The following is an 18,735-nucleotide window of genomic DNA, read 5'->3' on the forward strand; positions in this document are numbered from 1 at the left end:
CAATTCAAAAGCATCAGTTCTTCACCACTCAGCCTTCTTTACGGTCCAACTCTCACATATGTGCATCACTACTGGAAAATCCATAGCTTTGACTGGACAAACCTTTACTGGCGAAGTGATGTCTTTGCATTGCACGTCCTACTCAGCAACTTTCTTTTTTCTTCTCAAACCAATTTTATCACGTGACCTTGATGGTCAGTTTTGCTTTCTTATCACGCATGTGTTCACTGGAGGACCATTTTGATTTCCTTTGAGTACTTTTCCTTTGCTTTCACAACTTGACCAACTGTTTGATGTAAAAGGCCTAGCTTCTGGCCTGTCTTGGCTTTTGACATGTCTTTTCCCAAAGCTTAACTAGTTCTACTCTTGGATTTAAAGTGAAAGATGTGTGATTCTTCCTCTCACTCAGACATGTAGAGGGCACTGTAAAATTATTTTTTTTTCTTTTCTTTAGCTTTTCTTCGAAGGAGCAAGCATCTTTTCATTTCTTAATTAAAATTAATTTTAATTTAACGGCTGCAGTCACCTTCCTCAGTGATTTGGGAGGCCAAGAAAATAAAATCTGCCTGTTTCCACTATTTCCCATATTATTGCCATGAAGCAATGGCCCCGGATGCCAAAATCCTAGTTTTTCCAAATTGAGTTTTAAGTCAGCATTTTCACTCTGTTTCTTCACCTTCCACGAGAGGCTTTTTAGTTCCTCTTCACTTTCTGCCATTCAGGTGCTATCATCTGCACATCTGAGGTTGTTGTTATTTCTCCAGGCAATCTTGATTCCAGCTTGGGATTCATCCAGCCCAGCATTTCACATGATGTACTCTGCATAGAATTTGAATAAGCAGAATGACAACATACAGCCTTAACATACTCCTCACATTTTTGAGCCAGTCCATTCTTCCATGTCTTGTTCTGACTATTGCTTCTTGTCCTGCATACAGGCTTCTCAGGAGACAGGTAAGGTGGTCCGGTATTCCCATCTCTTTAAGAATTTTCCACAGTTTGTTGTGATCCACACAGTCAAAGGCTCTTGCATAGTCAATGAAGCAGAAGTAGATGTTTTCTGGAATTGCCTTACCTTTTCTGTGATCCAGCGGGGGTTGCCAATTTGATCTCTGCTTCCTCTGCATTTTTAAATCCAGGTTATACACCTGGGAATTCTTGCTTCACATACCGCTGAAGCCTAGCTTGAAGGATTTTTAGCTTGACTTTGCTGTGAAATGTGTATACTGCTATGGTAGTTTGAACATGAAAACTGACGGTTTCCAGTCCTTTGACCATTGCGGAGTTTTCCAAATAGTGAGTGCATATTCAGTGCAGCATTTTAACAGCATCATCTTTTAGGATTTTAAGTCATTCACCAGGAATTCCATCACCTCCACTAGCTTTGTTCGTAGTAATTCTCCCTAAGGCCCACTTGACTTCACACTCCAAGATATCTGGCTCTAGATGAGTGACCACACCACCATGGTTATCCGGGTCATTAAAATCTTTTTGTGCACTTCTTCTATTTTTGCCACTCCTTTTTCATCTCTTCTGCTTCTGTTAAGTTCTTGTTGTTTCTGTCCTTTATTGTGTCTATCTTTGCATGAAATGTTCCCTTGGTATCTCCAATTTTCTTGACGAAATCTCTAGTCTTTCCCTTTCTATTGTTTTCCTCTATTTGCATTGGTCATCTAGGAAGCCTTTCTTATCTCTCCTTGCTATTCTTGGGCATTCTTCATTCAGATGGATAGATCTTTCCTTTTCTCCTTTTCCTTTCACGTCTCTTCTTTTCTCAGTTATTTGTGAGGCCTCCTCAGACAACCATTGTGCCTTCTTGCATTTCTTTTTCTTGCGGATAGTTTGCTCAGCACCTTCTGTACAATGTCATGAACCTGCATCCATAGTTCTTCAGGCACTCTGTGTACCACATATAATCCCTTGAAGCTATTTGTCACTTCCACTGTATAATAGAAGAGATTTAATTTAGGTCATAGCTGAATGGCCTAGTGGTTTTTCCTACTTTCTTCAATTTAAGTCTGAATTTTACCATAAGGAGCTCATGATCTGAGCCACAGTCAGCTCCCGGTCTTGCTTTTGCTAACTGTATAGAGGTTCTCCACCTTTGGCTACAAGGAATATAATCTGTCTGATTTCAGTATTGACAATCTGGCCATGTCCATGTGTAGAGTCATCTCTTGTTTTGTTGGAAAAGTATTTTTCCTATGACTAGTATGTTCTCTGGCAAACTAAATAACCTTTTCCTTCCTTCATTTTATACGCCTAAGCCAAACTTGCCTGTTCCTCCAGGAATCTCTTGACTTCCTACTTTTTCATTCCAATCCCCTATGGTGAGAAGGACATCTTTTTTGGTGTTAGTTCTAGAACGTCATGTAGGTCTTCACAGAAGCGCAAACCTGTGAAAAGTTTGAACATATCCCGAATAATCAACCCGACAAAAAAACTGCTGTGATATCCTCACATATTGATATAAATGACAGCCTTTTTAATAAATCAGGATCAAGGGATACAAGAAATGCAATAACAGGAATTTTCTCATATCATTTGTAGGAGTAAAATTGAATAATGTCCTGAGATGTCTATTTCACTGTATCTCAACGGTAGATCATTCTCTCTTCCTACTACACAGTCAACCCAGTGTTAGTTCCAAATGGAAAATGTGGACCAAAAGCCATGTAGATTCAGCAAAACCTCAGAGATATTCCAGCCTGGTTTCCAGACCAGGGCAATAAATTGAATATCATAATAAAGAGAATCAAACAAACTTTAATTTCCCACTTTGTATATAGCTTTGTTGACACTGTCTGAAGTCTGTTAAGTGTGCAATAGCTTTATGACTAGATAAATAATATACAGAGTTTAATTAACAATGCTGTGTTTCTGAATTAAAGTAGTTTGAGCATCATCTGTGCCTTCATGAGGTAACATGTTTTTGCCGGTGGAGGGTCTTGTCTCAGTGCCTATGTTTGCTGACTGATCAGGGTGGTGGTTGCTGAAGGTTGGGGTCGGTAGGGCAATTTGTGAAAAGAAGACAACAATGAGGTTTTCCACATCCTATGACTCTTCTTTTCACAGATTTATCCATAGCATGCAGTACTCTTTAACAGTGTTGGCATCCATGAAAATAACATGAGCCTCATTGTACTTCTCCATCAGGCTCTTGGATGCTTTGTCAATCAGCAGTAATATTTTGAAACGAATCTTTCTTTCTGAGCAGTAGATCTCAACAGTGGACTTGAAATATTGGGCCACCAATGTTGTAAACAGATATTCTGTCATCCAGGCTTCATTGTTTCATTTACAGAGCACAGGCAGAACAGATTCACCTAATTCTAAAGGGCCTTAGAATTTTCCAAGTGATAAATGACCATCGACTTACAGTAATCTGCTGCATTCGTCCTTATCAAGAGAATCAGCCTGTTCTTGGAATCTTTGAAGCCAGGCATTGACTACTCCTCTCCAGGTATCAAAGTCCTGATGGGCATCTTCTTCCAATAGATGGCCCTTTTGTCTACGCTGCAAATGTCTAACTTAGTGTGGTCACTTTCATAGATTATCTCAGCTATATCTCTTGGGTAACTTGCGGAAGCTTCTATGTCAGGTCTTGTACTACACTCTGACTCTGTACTTTATTTTATGGAGATGGCTTCTTTCCATAAACTTCATGGACCGCCCCCCTGCTATCTTCAATTTTTTCTTCTGCAGCTTTTTCACCTCTCTTACCCTTCATCGGAACTAAGAGAGTTAAGGCTTTGATCTCAACTAGGCTTTGGCCTCAGAAAATATTGTTGCTGGTTGGATCTTCTATGCAGACCCATAAAACTTTGTTCATATCAGCAATAAGGATGTTTTACATTCTCAGAAACAGACTCCCGTATTTAAAGAATGAACTTTCATCTGCTGTGGGGAAGGAGGCAGAAAGGGATAGTTAGGGAGTTTGGGAAGGTCATGTACACACTGCTCTACTTAAAATGGATAACCATCAAGGACCTATGTGTGGCATATGGTGTGTCTGTGTGTGCGCACTCTGTGTGTGTCCAACTCTCTCTGTCCTCATGGACTGTACCCTGCCGGCTCCTCTGTCCATGGAATTTTCCAGCAAGAATACTGGAGTGGGTTTCCTTTTCCTTCTCCAGGGGATTTTCCCAGCACAGAGATGGAACTCACAATTTGCTCAGTGTTATGTGGCTGCCTGTCAAGGAAAATGGATACATGTATGTATACGGCTGAGTCCCTTAGCTATTCACCTGAAACTATCCCAACACTATTTGTTAATCAGCTACACCCAATACAACAAAAAGTCTTATAAAACTAGACTGTTTTTAGTTGAGTATTTGGAGCAAATTCTGGGAAAAAGATGAAAAAGAGATGAAAAACACAACTGCCACTTTTGAAGAGCCCAGAGCAAAAGCAGCATGCCTCACATGCCCCCAGCACACGACAGCACTTCAGGGATCAGCCGGTCACCTAAGCCACCCCTCTGACTGACCCCTGGTCACACCCCTCCCCTCACCGCGTAGAAGGAACCAGATCGCCCCAGCACCTCGGAGAGCGAGCAAGCAAGGAACCTGTCATTTGTTCTCACTCCCCTCTGCTGCAGCAGGAGCCCCAAAGAAGGCCTGCCTCAAATTCTTTTGATTAAGAAATTTGAGTTATTTCTATTGTCTGGACTCTGATTGATTTCTATTGATGAAGGAGGCCAAGAGCCTGGTGCGTAACAATTTGGGAATAAGAGACACATGGGGGCTGGGAGGACAGGACACAGGCTTGGGTGGGGCCCCACCTTGGTGGGTTCAGGTGATGGATGTGTCAGGGGAAGACTCTCATGCATAGGCCTGGGGGGCAGGTGCCTGGGTTTAATCTCTGGGAAGAGGCAACACGGGGACCCCATAGCCCCAGTGGAGGAGGCTGGTGAAGAGGCAAGTGACTAGGAGAGCAGGAGAAAGACAGAAGGACAGCGTTATATTCCTGGTCTGGACAGCCAGCTCGGAGAAGACAGGCCTCTCTGGACAGGCCTGGCCACTCCCACCTGTGCGGCTCCTGGCACCTGGACACAGAGTAGACCCCAGATGGGAGTGGAATCAACTGGGAGGTGATTGTAGTGTGTATCCACAACGAGCATACTTCCAAGAACATGAAACTCCACCTGAATGCTCTTGCTACTTCCTCAATACACTGCTCGCATCCATTTCCACATCTATCGATAGGGAACCCAGCTGCACTCAGTGACAAGACATGAAATGGAGCACTGCCGGTGCTGAGGTGTCAGGACGACTCTCCGAGGTCAGGGCTCAGTCACCCCTGAAGCTAGCAAAGGCCAAGGGCCCCATGATAACAGAGAGATGTGTCACTCTGTCACGGACGTTCACCTCTCAATGTCTTTGGTAGACCCAATTCCCAGGAATTAGGAAGGCTTGTCAGTCCCAACGAGTGATGGATGATCTCACTCTTCATCAGCGGATAGCCCTGAGATGTGAACATGAGATACTCAATGCTGCTTGGACACTGCATAAAAGTAAACTATGCGGGGGAAGAAAATGGATCACACAGGCTACCAGTGTAGATCCCCTGGAGGAGAGCATTGCAGTCCACTCCTGTATTCTTGCCTAGAGAATCCCCATGGATAGAGGAGCCTGGTGGGCAAAAGTCCATGGTGGTCCCAAGGAGTCAAGATGCGACTGAAGCGACTTAGAATGCACCAAGGCACTAGATAGAACAGGAAGCCGGAAGAGACCGTCGGGTAGCGCCCAGGGGCAGCGCTGGATCCCGGTCTCCAGGCCGAACCTGGAGATTCAGGTTCTGACCTCAGTCCTCAAACTTTTTCTAATTAGCAGTTACTTTGGCCCACAAACTTGGCGTCTGTGTCCAATGCGGGAGACGCGGGTTCGATCCCTGGGTCAGGAAGATGCCCTGGAGAAGGAAATGACAACCCACTCCAGTATTCTTGCCTGGAAAATCCCATGGACGGAGGCCCTGGTAGGCTACAGTTCACCGGGTCGCAGAGTCGGACACGACTGAGCGACTTCACTTTGGTCCACAAAAGGTCTAGGACTACTCTGGGGCAGAAACTACTATAAAACATATTGCTGATGACACTGCAGTTAAGGGCTGTCTTCAGGCCCTTTCAAGAGATCCTCAGAGTTCTCCTGTGTGGGTGGTTGTGGGGTGCTGGGTGGCGTGGAAATCTTGAGTCTTTTAAGAAAAGCAGGGCTTCCCTCGTAGCTCAGTCAGTAAAGACTCTACCTTCAATGTAGGAGATCCAGCTTCGACCCCGGGGTCGGGAGGATCCCAGGAGGAGGGCATGGCGACCCACTGAAGGACTCTTGTCTGGAGAATCCCCACGGACAGAGGCGCCCGGCGGGCTACCGTCCTCGGGGTCGCGAGAGTCCGACACGACTGAGCGAGTAAACCAGCCCCACAGGAAGACTGCAGGCGGGAATGGGGAGGAGGGCTGAGGGGCCAGAAGGACACGGAGGAGAAAAGCAATGCGGAGGGACAGGAGGAGCAAGGAGTGAGCCAGCGGGGGGGGGGGGGGGGGGGCACTGGGCGGGGCCACGCCAGCAGCGGGACTCGGGAGGTGCCGGCCTCCGCGGAGCCGCCAGGCTTCAGTGAAGAGGGCGTGAGCTGGCGGGGATGGGGCGGGAGTGGGCGGGTTATCGGGCTCCGCCTATATATGTATCTGGGCGCTCCCCGCGAATTCCAGCCCGATTCTCCCAGTGTCAGGCTGAAGATGTCCTGGACCGCTGACCCCGCAGCGCGTCTTGCTTTGGCGGCTCACTTTCTAATCGGGTCTCTGAGGTTCTGCATTGGAGAAGGAAATCGCAACCCACACCAGTATTCTTACCTGGAGAATCCCAGGGACGGAGATACCTGTTGGGCTGCCGTCTATGGGGCTGCACAGAGTCGGACACGACTGAAGCGACTTAGCAGCAGCAGCATGGTCTGCAAGGCGCGAGGCGGTGAGTTCGGGGATTAACCTGTGGGGAGCGGACACAGGGCCTTAAGACTCCGAGAAGGATGGGGGTGTCCGCGGGAGTTCGGGGAACGGCGCGGCGACGTCGCCTCCCTGCTTTTAAAGCTCCGCGCGCTCTTTTCCTGCTGCACTCCTGCTCCCCTGCCCCGACTCCCCGGCTGGTTGCGGACCCCCACCCAACGGCCCCCAACCCCGGCAGGGGAAAGATACGGTCTGGGTGAAAAAGGATTCCCAGCTGGAAGGGAAGGGAAGCAGGTAGAAGTGGGAGCCAGCGCGGCGCCAGGAAATCGGCCCGCCCGTAGGGAATTCGGAGCCACTGAAGCGGGGGCAGGAAAGGTGGCGGCCGTCCCTGCCACGGAGGTCAGGGGAAGGCTGGGAGGAGTCTGACCCGTTGCGTTGGCAGCAGGGGAGGTGGGGCAAGATGGGCAAGAGTCTAGGTGGAGTCAGCCACTTGGGCAAAAGTCCGGGGTTTTCAGTGCGGGAGGGAGGGCGGGGGAGATGGGTGGAGTCTGTCCTAGGAAGCCTCCTTAGAGTCCTGCTTGCTTACAACACTATTTTTCTGCATCTCTCCCCTTCTTGTGAAGCCCATGGCCTCCAACAACTTCCCATCTGTGAAGGGATCCTAAACATGCCCTCTGTCAACTGGCACCCTATCCTCTTGCCTGAGAATTCACCCCAGCAGAAGCCTCCCAGCCTGACCCCCGGGACATAAAGCAGGAGAGATGGGAGAAGAGTTTCCCGAAGTGTGTGACACAGGGCACCCCACTTCTACCCTTTGGTCACACATTCATCTTCCCTGAGACTATGGAGACAGTGGCCTATAGTAGCTATTAATTAAGACAGGAGTTGGAAAACCCTTTCTTCAAAAGACAGAGTAAATCTGTTGGTCTCAACAGGCTGTTTGGTGTCTGTGTGCTTTATACATCTCCACATCTGTGGTACAAGAGCAGGCAAAGACGACCTCAAAAATCCAGAAGAACCGAGTGGCTGCCCTGGGTCACACCACAGTAATGGATGACTCACCCCTAGGGACTCCCCCAAGGGGTGCCTTAGCTGCCTCTTTGTAAACCAGAAACTTGCTCTGTCCTGCCTTGGAGGTTCTGGGTACAAGAACGTGAAAGGAGTGTGGGTCCAGCAGATATGGGCTAATGTCCCCTGACCCCCTCTGCTGTAGGGTGCCTTCATTGGTCCCTGGAGATATCGGGGACACTGCATGAAGCCTCAGGCATGAGCAGAGTAGTGTGTGCATGCTAAGTCACTTCAGTCATGTCCAACTCGTTGTGATTCTATCAACTATATATAGGGCACTAGGGGCCTCTATCCAAGATTCTCCAGGCAAGAATACTGGAGTGGGTTGTCATGCCCTCCTCCATGGGATCTTCTCTCACCCAGGGATAGATCCCATATCTACTCCTACTCCTACATTGCAGGACGATTCCTTACTGCTGAGCCACAGGGGCAGGCCCCAGAGAATGATATTGCTACAATTCTGATGTCAGGCCTAGGCCACCTGCTGCTACATCTTATTTGTTGCCTCTGGCCCTTCTTATGCCAAACCACAATATCACTTCAATCCTATGATGGCTGGTCTATTTGAACTAATGATTAGGGGTTGATAAGCCCAGATCATGATGGACAAATTTGACATTCCACGACCAGAGGCCTCATTTCGACCAGCCCTCAGGGCCGTACCAGGAGCCACATGCAAATGATGTAGTATTCCCCACTGCAAATGGCATGGCTTTTCCTCAGGACATAAAGAGTCTAAGATCTGAACCTTCAAGGAAATTGCCATATACTGCACAAAGCACCTTTCTGACAACAGATACTTCTGATGTCACAGGTTCTGCTGGATCATCTGCCCAAGAAGCAGGTCATCATTCACCAATCATCTGTGACTGCTTTTGTGCAAGGACAACAGTTGTAACAGAAACCTATGATCTGCCGAGCCTGAAACATTTCATATGTACTGTTACAGGAATCTATGGGCCACAGTTCAGTTCAGTTCAGTCACTCAGTCCTTTCCAACTCTTTGCAACCCCATGAACCACAGCACACCAGGCATCCCTGTCCATCACAAACTCCCAGAGTTTACTCAAACTCATGTCCATTGAGTCAGTGATGCCATCCAACCAACTCATGCTGTCTTCCCCTTCTCCTCCCACCTTCCATGTTCCCCAGCATCAGGATCCTTTTAAATGAGTCATTTCTTGGCATCTGGTGGCCAAAGTATTGGAGCTTCAGCTTCAGCATTAGTCCTTCCAATGAATATTCAGGACTGATTTCCTTTATGATGGACTGGTTGGATCTCCTTGCAGTCCAAGGGACTCTGAAGAGTCTTCTCCAACACCGCAGTTCAAAAGCATCAATTCATCGGTGCTCAGCTTTCTTTATAGTCCAACTCTCACGTCCATACATGACCACTGGAAAACCCATAGCTTTGACTAGACAGACCTTTGTTGGCAAAGTATTGTCTCTGCTTTTCAATATGCTGTCTAGGTTGGTCATAACTTTTCTTCCAAGGAGCAAGCATCTTTTAATTTCATGGCTGCAGTCACCATTTGCTGTGGCAACTGAGAGTTAAATGGAGATAGGATAGGGATGACACTCCTGCAGCCCTGGAGAGGTTGTAGGTTGGTACTCCTGTCTATCATATTCTCCAGGATATGATATTGTTTACACATACTATTGGGGGATGTTGGTCAGTGTCAGAAGTGTGAACTTGGAAATTGCATCTATGGTAGCCCTCACCCCATGGTAATTTACTAACTCTGAAGATTTTTCATTCATATTGCAAATGCAATGGATGTGAAATGAGCACTCTGTGAATCAGTGAATGAGTGGCACTCCTGTGGGCAGGACAAGGGACAGATGTGTATTCCTAACCACAGATCTCAGGCACCACAGTAATAACAGGTGGGCCATAGTGATGTTTCAGATTGCTGGACATGATGTCAGTCCCACTCTAGGTCCTTATGAATGTGGGGGTGGTTTCTCTCCTATGTGTACACTTACCCAAGTCAATGACCATGTGGCTTCCAAAAGGCAGAAGGACTTCTGCATTTGCTGTGGTGATAAGAGGGCCTTGCTGATGCCTGGCATGTCTATCTCTAGTAATGGATTCTGAGGATAAGACCTGACTCAGTGCTGGAAACTGGGCAAAGGATCTGGACATTTTGTTGGGATCTCTACATTCCGCTTCCTCATCATCCAGCCATGAGTTTCTGTGTGTGTGTGTGTGTGTGTGTTTGTGTGTATTTTCCTTTCAATCGTGTAGTTTGTAACCAGGTTCACTGCTCATCTGTTTGCCTCTGGGATCGCCCTGTGCTATGAGCCAGCATCGTACTCTCTGCAGTCAGTGCCTGACTCTCCAGGCACTTTGACCACTGCATCTACTTTGTTTCTGAAATAGAGCACTCCCCCTGGCATCAGCTCTCTCCACCTTCTCCATCCTTACTCCTGCTGGAAGCCCACAGGAACACCATCTCCTACCACCATCCCTGACCTTCACCAAAAGTCATCCTTGAGCTGTTGGAGATGCTTCTCATTCATTCTTTCCTTAGGGCTCCAATGAGTCCTTCAGGCTTTCCCATTGAGTGTGGTAGACTGGACACTTTTCTGCCCTTTCATATCATGCCTGCCCTGGCAGATTCACTTCGCGGAGCCTTTGATCCTCTCCTCTGCCACCTGCCTCAGAAGTTCTAGATTGTCTCTTTCATGGCATGTGAGCCAGGCCTTTCTCCAGGCTTCTAAGACCCATCCTAGCGGTAGATCAGCAGCATCTCCCCACCCTTGCTAACTCCTGTGACCCCTAATTATGAATTCTCCTTTCTCCAGCTTTGGGTTCTGTGTTGAACTTACAAGCAGAGTAGACATAATGTTATGTGGGTTCAGCACGTGCTCAGCCTGTAAGCAGTGGGGGCCAGGGGGCGCCTTCCTGCTCTGCCCACCCAGCCCTGCAGCTTTACTCTGCTCTCACGTAAGTGGGGGGAGGACGTAATGGGTCTTGTTCTCCCATCCCTGCCCTCACTTGCGTTTTCCTTGACAGGCACTCACTCTCTTTGCTATAACTTCACCGTCAATCCTCAGCCGAGACCTGAAGAGCCATGGTGTGTGGTTCAAGGCCATGTAGATGGGAATGTTTTTCTCTCCTATGACTGTGGTGGCGCCAAGATCCAATCCACAAGTCCATTGGGAGAGGAGGTGAAAACTACGAACACTTGGGAAACACAGATGGAAACACTTAGAGACATCGGGGACTTGCTCAAGGAGCAACTGCCAGACGTTATACCTGAGAAACACACAGCCAGGGGTGAGTTCATTTCAGTTCAGTTCAGTCGCTCAGTCATGTCCGACTCTTAGCAAACCCATGGACTGAAGCACTCCAGACTTCCCTGTCTTTCACCAACTCACAAACGTTGCTCAAACTCATGTCCATCAAGTCAAACTCATGTCTATCAAGTCAAACTCATGTCCATCGAGTCCAGGGGTGTTAGGAAATCCAGATACTGGAGGACCAAACTGGGGGCTTAGCTGCATCCATTGTTTATGGGTAAAACATAAAATTGGATATTGGTCCTTCCCTAGTAGTCCAGTGAAAGAAGTAGGCCTTGGAGGAGAAAACAGGGCCAGATTAGCCAGGACCAGGGGAGATGGACCCAAGTGGGGCAAAGAATTTTCAAGCCCAGGGGCTGAGCTCTTTCTTTTCCTCAGTGGGGTCAGGCCCTCTGACCCTGCAGGCCAGGATGACATGCTGGTGTGAAGAGGATGGATACATCAGTGGATCCTGGCAGTTCGGCTTCAATCGACAAATGTGCCTCGTCTTTGATTCAGAGAACGGACACTGGACAGAGGTTCATCCTGGAGGGAGACAGATGAAAGAGAAGTGGGAGAAAGACAGAGCTGTGACCAGCTTCTTCAAGAAGGTCTCCATGGGAGACTGTCTAGCCTGGCTTCAGGATTTTATGGTGCCCTGGGAGAAATTTTTGAAGACCACAGGTAAGTGAGATGAGTATAAGGAAGTGGTAGTCCACTCACAGTGACAGGGACCCAGTCTTCTGTTGTGTGTCTGTGTGTGTGTGTTTTGGGAAAGTGATCCATCTAAAATTAGCTGTTCCTGAAACATGCATGGCCCTAGAGAGTGTCATACTGAGTGATGTAAGTCAGAAAGAGAAGAAGAAATATCATATGACATGCCTTATATGTGGAATCTAAAAGAATAGTACAAAAAAATTTACAAAAGAGAAAGAGACTCACAGGGTTAGAAAACAAGCTTATGGTTAGCCGAGGGAAGGGGTAGTTAGGGACTTTGAGGAGGTCATGTACACACTGTTATGTGTAAATGGATAACCAACAAGCTCCCACTGTATAGCACATGGAACTCTACTCAATGTTATGTGCCAGCCTGGATGGGAGAGGGGCTTAGGGGAGAAGGGGCACATGTATATCTATGGCTGAATCCCTTCATGGTTCACCTGAAACTATCATAACATTGTTAATCAGCGATATCCCAATACACAGTGGTTTTGGTATTAAAAAAAAAAAGTAAAAGAAAAGAATGTAAAAAAAGAAATAAAGTGAGTTGTCCTGGGAGAACAATGACCCGGGGATACTCAGTCATCCTTCTTCCTCTTCCATCTCCTGACGTCTCTCCTCACAGTACAGGCCTTTGGACGATTGAACATGGATTTTTGCTGATCCCAAACCTGTAGACATCTTTTTGATTTGTGGGACTTATTTCTCACTGTACCCTCTTTCCAGAATCTTCTTTTAAATGTCACCAGTCCTCCTTCTGGAAATCTGTCACTACCACCTCTGCTGTCAGGTCCTGAGGACTCCATCCTCATGTCACCGTCTCTGATGTCACAGCTGGACTGAGTGGCTGTGTTGGAAACCTGCTCCCCCATTAGCTGTCAGAGCCCCTGAGGACTGGGCTCCTCCCTTCCCCCCATCTGGCCTGAGGATCTATCACTGGGGCCTCCATGTGATGGGTGTACACTGTCTGCACAGTAGGGGTACCTGAGTCAGGGGGGCGAGGAGGCATCTGCCGAGTTTGGGGTCTGGACAAGGGCGTCACTCTTACTCTCCTTGCAGCATCACCAACCACGGGCCCCTCTGCAGTCCAGCCCACGGCCACAGCCATCAAGTCCAAAGCCTCGATCCTCCCTGTGCTCCTCACCGGTTTCTTCATAACTGTCTTCCTGGGCTGAGTCCTTTCCAGGAGCAGGTACTGAGGGCAGAATCCAGAGGGAAGGCAGGGGCACAGGGCCTGGTGTGAGGAGGAGGAAGGTAAATCCGAGCTGACCCCTGCCCCTCACTGAACCTCCTCATCCTGGAAATGAGCAGGTGAATAAGACCCCATATCACCTGAGAGCAGAACTCAGACAAGCTCAGCCCTCAGTTCTGAGAGGTCCCCACTGTCAGCAGACATTGTGAAAAGGGAGGGGCCCGCACTAGGCTGAGGGCCTATTGATGCTGAAAGGGTTTAGCGACGTCCGCCTGACTGCGCACAGACCGCTGGCTGGCAGGGCCCAGGGCGGGTGGTGTGAGAACAGCAGGCGCTCAGGGCGAGGGCAGGACTCCCGGGGCTGAGAGCAGCATGGGGCTCCTCATGACGTGTCAGCGGGGAGGGGACCCACCCAGGGCCAAGATGAGAGGGGCCGGGCTCTCATCCCAGGAGGAAGGGCTGGGAAGGCCTATGCAGACCCAGCTCCAAAGGCCTGTTCTCACCGGAAGTGGCTTGGGCCAAGCAGGCAAGGCAGGAGCCCCACAGCAGAGACTGTGGGAAGGGGCGAGGCCAGGCCTGTGCTCCTGGAGCAGCAGCAGTTCTCACTCCGCCTGTGGCCTGCCCGTCACCAGCCTCCTGGGGACCCAGAGCCTCCATCACTGAGCGGCCCTGCCTTGAGCAGAGGTGCCTGGGGATGGTGGGCCTGAGCTGGGGTGGAGGTGCCCAGCTGGGTGGGGCCAGGAAGAGATGGGGGCAGGGACCCTGGTCCTGAGAGCTGTGTGTGCTGCTGGCTCAGAGGCCGGAGGGGAGCGAAGGAAGGAGGTTTGCCTGCAGCCCCCCAAGGCTGTCAGGAAGCAAGGCCCCTCTTCCGGGGACCTGCTCCCTGGTCCTTTAGGCCCCCCTCGGAGAGGATCCAGACCTGAGTAAAGGGAGCGGATTGATTCCTCACTGGCTCCAGTCCTGAGCCTGAGCAGAGGGTGTCAGGGCCTGTGGTGACTCTGTGATGCAGGAAGGAAGGAGGAGGGGACGAGAAGCTGCTGGGCCTCGGGTGGGGGTGGAGGACATAGGAGCCCCTCAGTGAGGGCGGGGCTGGAGGGGCTGGGGAGGGGCAGCCCCAGGAAAGTGACAGGATTCCTCAGCCTCCTGGACAAACACCCTTTTTTTTTTTTCTGCAGGAGATGGTGCTTCCAAGAAGCCACAACAGGTGCTCTTGTTGGCCTCATGGAACAGTCTTTCTTTGGCCACCATTGTTCTCCTTCTGTTCACTTTAGAGCCAGGAGACCAGAGCAAGGAGCCCTGAGCCTGCCTTCCAGTTGTGAAGACGCAGGATCTGCACTGTCTCGTGACTCTGGTCACGTCTGGGGAACACCCTCTTCAGTCTCTCTGTTTTTTCCCATTGTCTTTTGCCTCTTTCTCTTGGTTGTGAGTGCTGGAATCCCTGCAATGAAATGTTTAGCTACTTGAACAAGAAATCTCCTCACATAGGACACTTTTTGTCTTCTACTTTGAGAAAAATCAGACTCTTCTCTGTATGGCAATCTCATTGTTGCAAATGATGATAATGCAAGAAAAATACCATCTGCTATTACAGAACACAGGGATTCTTTCTATGTTCAGAGAAACAACTTCAGAGTGTTTTGAACGGAACAAAATATTATTTCTGAATGTCTCTTTTAGTCATTTTATTTCCTAATATGAATATTTAAGTCAGTATCTCACTATTGCAAAAGACATAAATATTTCAAGTTTCCTTTTCTAATCAAGGAGGGAACTCAGGACATTTTACACTTTTCCCACCTTATGGGATTAAATAGAGCTAATGATTTGGCTACATTTATTGTGGAAGCAGAGAATAAAAAGATAATTCTTAAACTAACATGCAGTCTTGCTGTCAATCCCAACAATATCCTGATAAACTGGATCCAAAGATATATTCGGGAAGTTATGCAATGAAATCCTTTTTTGTTTCATCGAGATCTGCACCCTCAGTGGTGACTCTCCTGTGTTCTCTATGCCTCACCGTCTCGAAGGAGAAGCCAGACTTCACCGTACTAACTATGTCTGTTTTGAAAAGTAGATTTATTTACCCATAGACAGAGAATCATATTCAGAATAGATAATGAAGTGCTACAAATAAATAAGATAAATTGTAATTTTTTGGCCACTGCTTGAGCTGTTCACATATGGTGAATTGTTGTTCAGTCGCTAAGTCATGTCCAACTCTGTGACCCCATGGACACACGCCAGGCTTCTCTGTCTCTCACTATCTCCCAGAGTTTGCTCAAACTCATGTCCATTGAGTCAGAGATGCCATCCAACCATCTCATCCTCTGTTGCCCTGTTCTCCTCCTGCCCTCAATCTGTGCCATCATCAGGGTCTTTTCCAAAGACTTAGCTCTTCACATCAGGAAGGCAAAGTACTGGAGTTTCATCATCAGCATCAGTCCTTCCAATGAATATTCAGGGTTGATTTCCTTTAGGATTGACTGGTTTGATCTCCTTGCAGTCCAAGCGACTCTCAAGAGTCTTATCTAGCACCACAATTCAAAAGCATCAGTTCTTCAGCACTCAGCCTTCTTTATGGTCCAACTCTCACATAAGTTCATCACTACTGGAAAATCCATAGCTTTGACCGGACAGACCTTTATTGGCAAAGTGATGTTCTTGCATTGCACGTCCTACTCAGCATCTTTCTTTTTTCTTCTCAAACCAATATTACCACTTGACCTTGATGCTCAGTTTTGCTTTCTTATCATGCATGTGTTCACTGGAGGAGCACTTTTGATTTCCTTTAAGTACTTTTCCTTTGCATTCACAACTTGACCAACTGTTTGATAGGAATGGCTTCTGTTAGGTCTTTGCCGGTTCTGTCTTTTATTGTGTCCATCTTTAAATGAAATGTTCCCTTGGTATCTCGAATTTTCTTGAAGAGATCTCTAGGCTTTCCCTTTCTATTGTTTTCCTCTATTTGCATTGATCATCTAGGAAGCCTTTCTTATCTCTCCTTGCTATTGTTGGGAATTATGCATTCAGATGGATATATCTTTCCTTTTCTCCTTTGCCTTTCACCTCTCTTCTTTTCTCAGCTATTTCTAAGGTCTCCTCAGACAATCATTTTGTCTCGAATTTCTTCTTCTTGGGGATGCTTTGGTCAGCACCTTCTGTACAATGTCATGAACCTCTGTCCATAGTTCTTCAGGCACTCTCTGTACCAGATATAATCCCTTGAATCTATTTGTCCCTTCCACTGTATAACAGAAGACATTTGATTTCGGTCATAGCTGAAGGGCCTAGTGGTTTTTCGAACTTTCTTCAATTTAAGTCTGAATTTTGCAATACAGAGCTCATGATCTGAGCCACAGTCAGCTCCCGGTCTTGTTTTTGCTCCTTTATAGAGGTTCTCCACCTTTGGCTACAAGGAATATAATCTATCTGATTTCAGTATTGACCATCAGGTGATATCCATGTGTAGAGTCATCTCTTGTTTTGTTGAAAGAGTGTTTTTGCTATGAGTAGTGTGTTCTCTTGGCAAAACTCAAAATAACCTTTGTTGCCTTAATTTTATCCTCCAAGGCATGTAGATACAGCAGAACCTCAGAGATATTCCAGGCTGTGTTCCAGACCAGGACAATAAATTGAATATCATAATAAAGTGAATCACAGAAATTTTTCATTTCCCACTGTGTATATAGTTTTGTTGATATGGTCTGAAGTCTGTTAAGTGTGAGATAGTTTTATAACTAAAAAAATAACATACAGAATTTCATTAACAACAGTTTGTTTCTAAAATAAAGTAGTTTAAGAATCATCTGTGCCTTCACGAGTCAAAATCTTTTTGCTGGTGGAGGGTCTTGTCTCACTATGTCTGCTGATCAGGGTGGTGGTTGCTGAAGGTTGGGGTGGGCAGGGCAATTTCTGAAAAGAAGACAACAATGAAGTTTGCCACATCGTCTGACTCTTCTTTTCACAGATTTCTATGGAGCATACAATGCTCTTTAACAGCATTTTAACCCACATTAGAACTACTTTCAAAACTGGAGTTAATCCTCTGCAGTCTGCTGCTGTGTTTTTCAACTAAGTTTATGTTATGTTCCAAATCCTTTGTTGCCATTTCAACAATCTTCATAGCGTCTTCACCAAGAGCAGTTTCTGTCTCAAGATACCACTTTCTTTGCTCATGCATGAGAATGAACTCTCATTCATTTCAGCTTTACGATGAAATTGAAGTAATTCAGCCACATCTTCAGGTTTTACTTCTAATTCTAGCTCCCTTCTTATTTCCACTACATCTGCAGTTACTTCCTCCAGTGATTTCTTGAACCCCTCAAAGCCATCTGTGAAGGTAGGAATCACCTTCTCCCAGACTCACCTTATTGTTGATATTTCACCCTATTCCCATGATTCAGTGTTTTCAATGGAATCTGTAATCAAAATCCACTGTAGGGGGACTTCCCTTGTGGTCTAGTGATGAAGAATCCCCCTTGCAATGCAAGGAATGGAGGCTTGATCCCTGTTCAGGGGACTAAGGTCCCACATGCTGCTGAGCAACTAAGCCCACACGTTGTGACTATTGAGCCCAGGCACCAAAACTAGAGAGTCTTTGTGCTGTGATGAATGATCATGCATGACCCAACAAAGATCCTGTGTGCCTCAACTAAGACCCATGGAGCCAAATAAATAAATAAATAATATTTTTAGAAAAGATGATATCCTTTTTAAAAAAAATGAATTCAGTCCAGAAAGTTCTCAGTTGACTTTGCTCAGATCCAGGAGAGGAACAACTATCTATGCAGCTATAGCCTTAAAATGTATTTCCTAAATCCTGTTACTTGAGCATCAAAATCACTCCTTGTCCCATGGGCTGCAGACTGGATGTTGTCTTGGCAGCCATGAAAACAGCATGGATCTTATTGTACTTCTCCATCAGATTCTGGGATGCTTTGTCAATCAGCAGTAATGTTTTGAAAGGAATCTTTCATTCTGAGCAGTAGGTCTCAATATTGGACTTAAAATTCTTGGCCACCAATGTTGTGAACAGATATGCTCTCATCCAGGCTTCATTGTTTCATTTATGGAGCACAGGCAGAATAAAATCAGCCTAAATTGAAAGGGCCTTGGAATTTACCAGGTGGTAAGTGACCACAGACTTCTGGTAATCTGCTGCATTCGTCCTTATCAAGCGAATCAGCCTGTTTCTTGGGATCTTTGAAGCCAGGCATTGACTACTCCTCTCCAGGTATCGAAGGCCTGGCAGGCACCTTCTTCCAATAGATGACTCTTTTGTCTACACTGGAAACCTTAAACTTCATGTAGCCACTTTCATAGATTATCTCAGCTATATCTCTTGGATAACTTGTGTCAACTTCTATGTCAAGTCTTTTTTTTTGTTGCTTTGTTTTGTTTTCCATTTATTTTTATTAGTTGGAGGCTAATTACTTTACATCATTGCAGTGGTTTTTGTCATACATTGACATGAATCAGCCATGGATTTACATGTATTCCCCATCCCAGTCCCCCCTCCCACCTCTCTCTCCGC

At 46.9% G+C, this 18,735-nt stretch overlaps 1 protein-coding gene across 1 annotated transcript; it reads left to right on the forward strand.

Annotated features, from left to right (window-relative positions):
* Nucleotides 1-6,719: 6,719 nt before the first annotated feature.
* LOC110151708 (UL16-binding protein 3-like) lies at nucleotides 6,720-14,457 on the forward strand. Its single transcript, XM_070461745.1, has 5 exons — nucleotides 6,720-6,959; nucleotides 11,022-11,285; nucleotides 11,687-11,971; nucleotides 13,067-13,199; nucleotides 14,375-14,457. The coding sequence occupies exons 1-4, from the start codon at nucleotides 6,731-6,733 to the stop codon at nucleotides 13,180-13,182; spliced, it is 894 nt and encodes a 297-aa protein (XP_070317846.1). The 5' UTR covers nucleotides 6,720-6,730; the 3' UTR covers nucleotides 13,183-13,199; nucleotides 14,375-14,457.
* The last annotated feature ends 4,278 nt before the right edge of the window (nucleotides 14,458-18,735 follow it).

This window comes from Odocoileus virginianus, chromosome 34, assembly GCF_023699985.2.
Source record: "Odocoileus virginianus isolate 20LAN1187 ecotype Illinois chromosome 34, Ovbor_1.2, whole genome shotgun sequence".
Classification (NCBI taxonomy): Eukaryota; Metazoa; Chordata; class Mammalia; order Artiodactyla; family Cervidae; genus Odocoileus; species Odocoileus virginianus.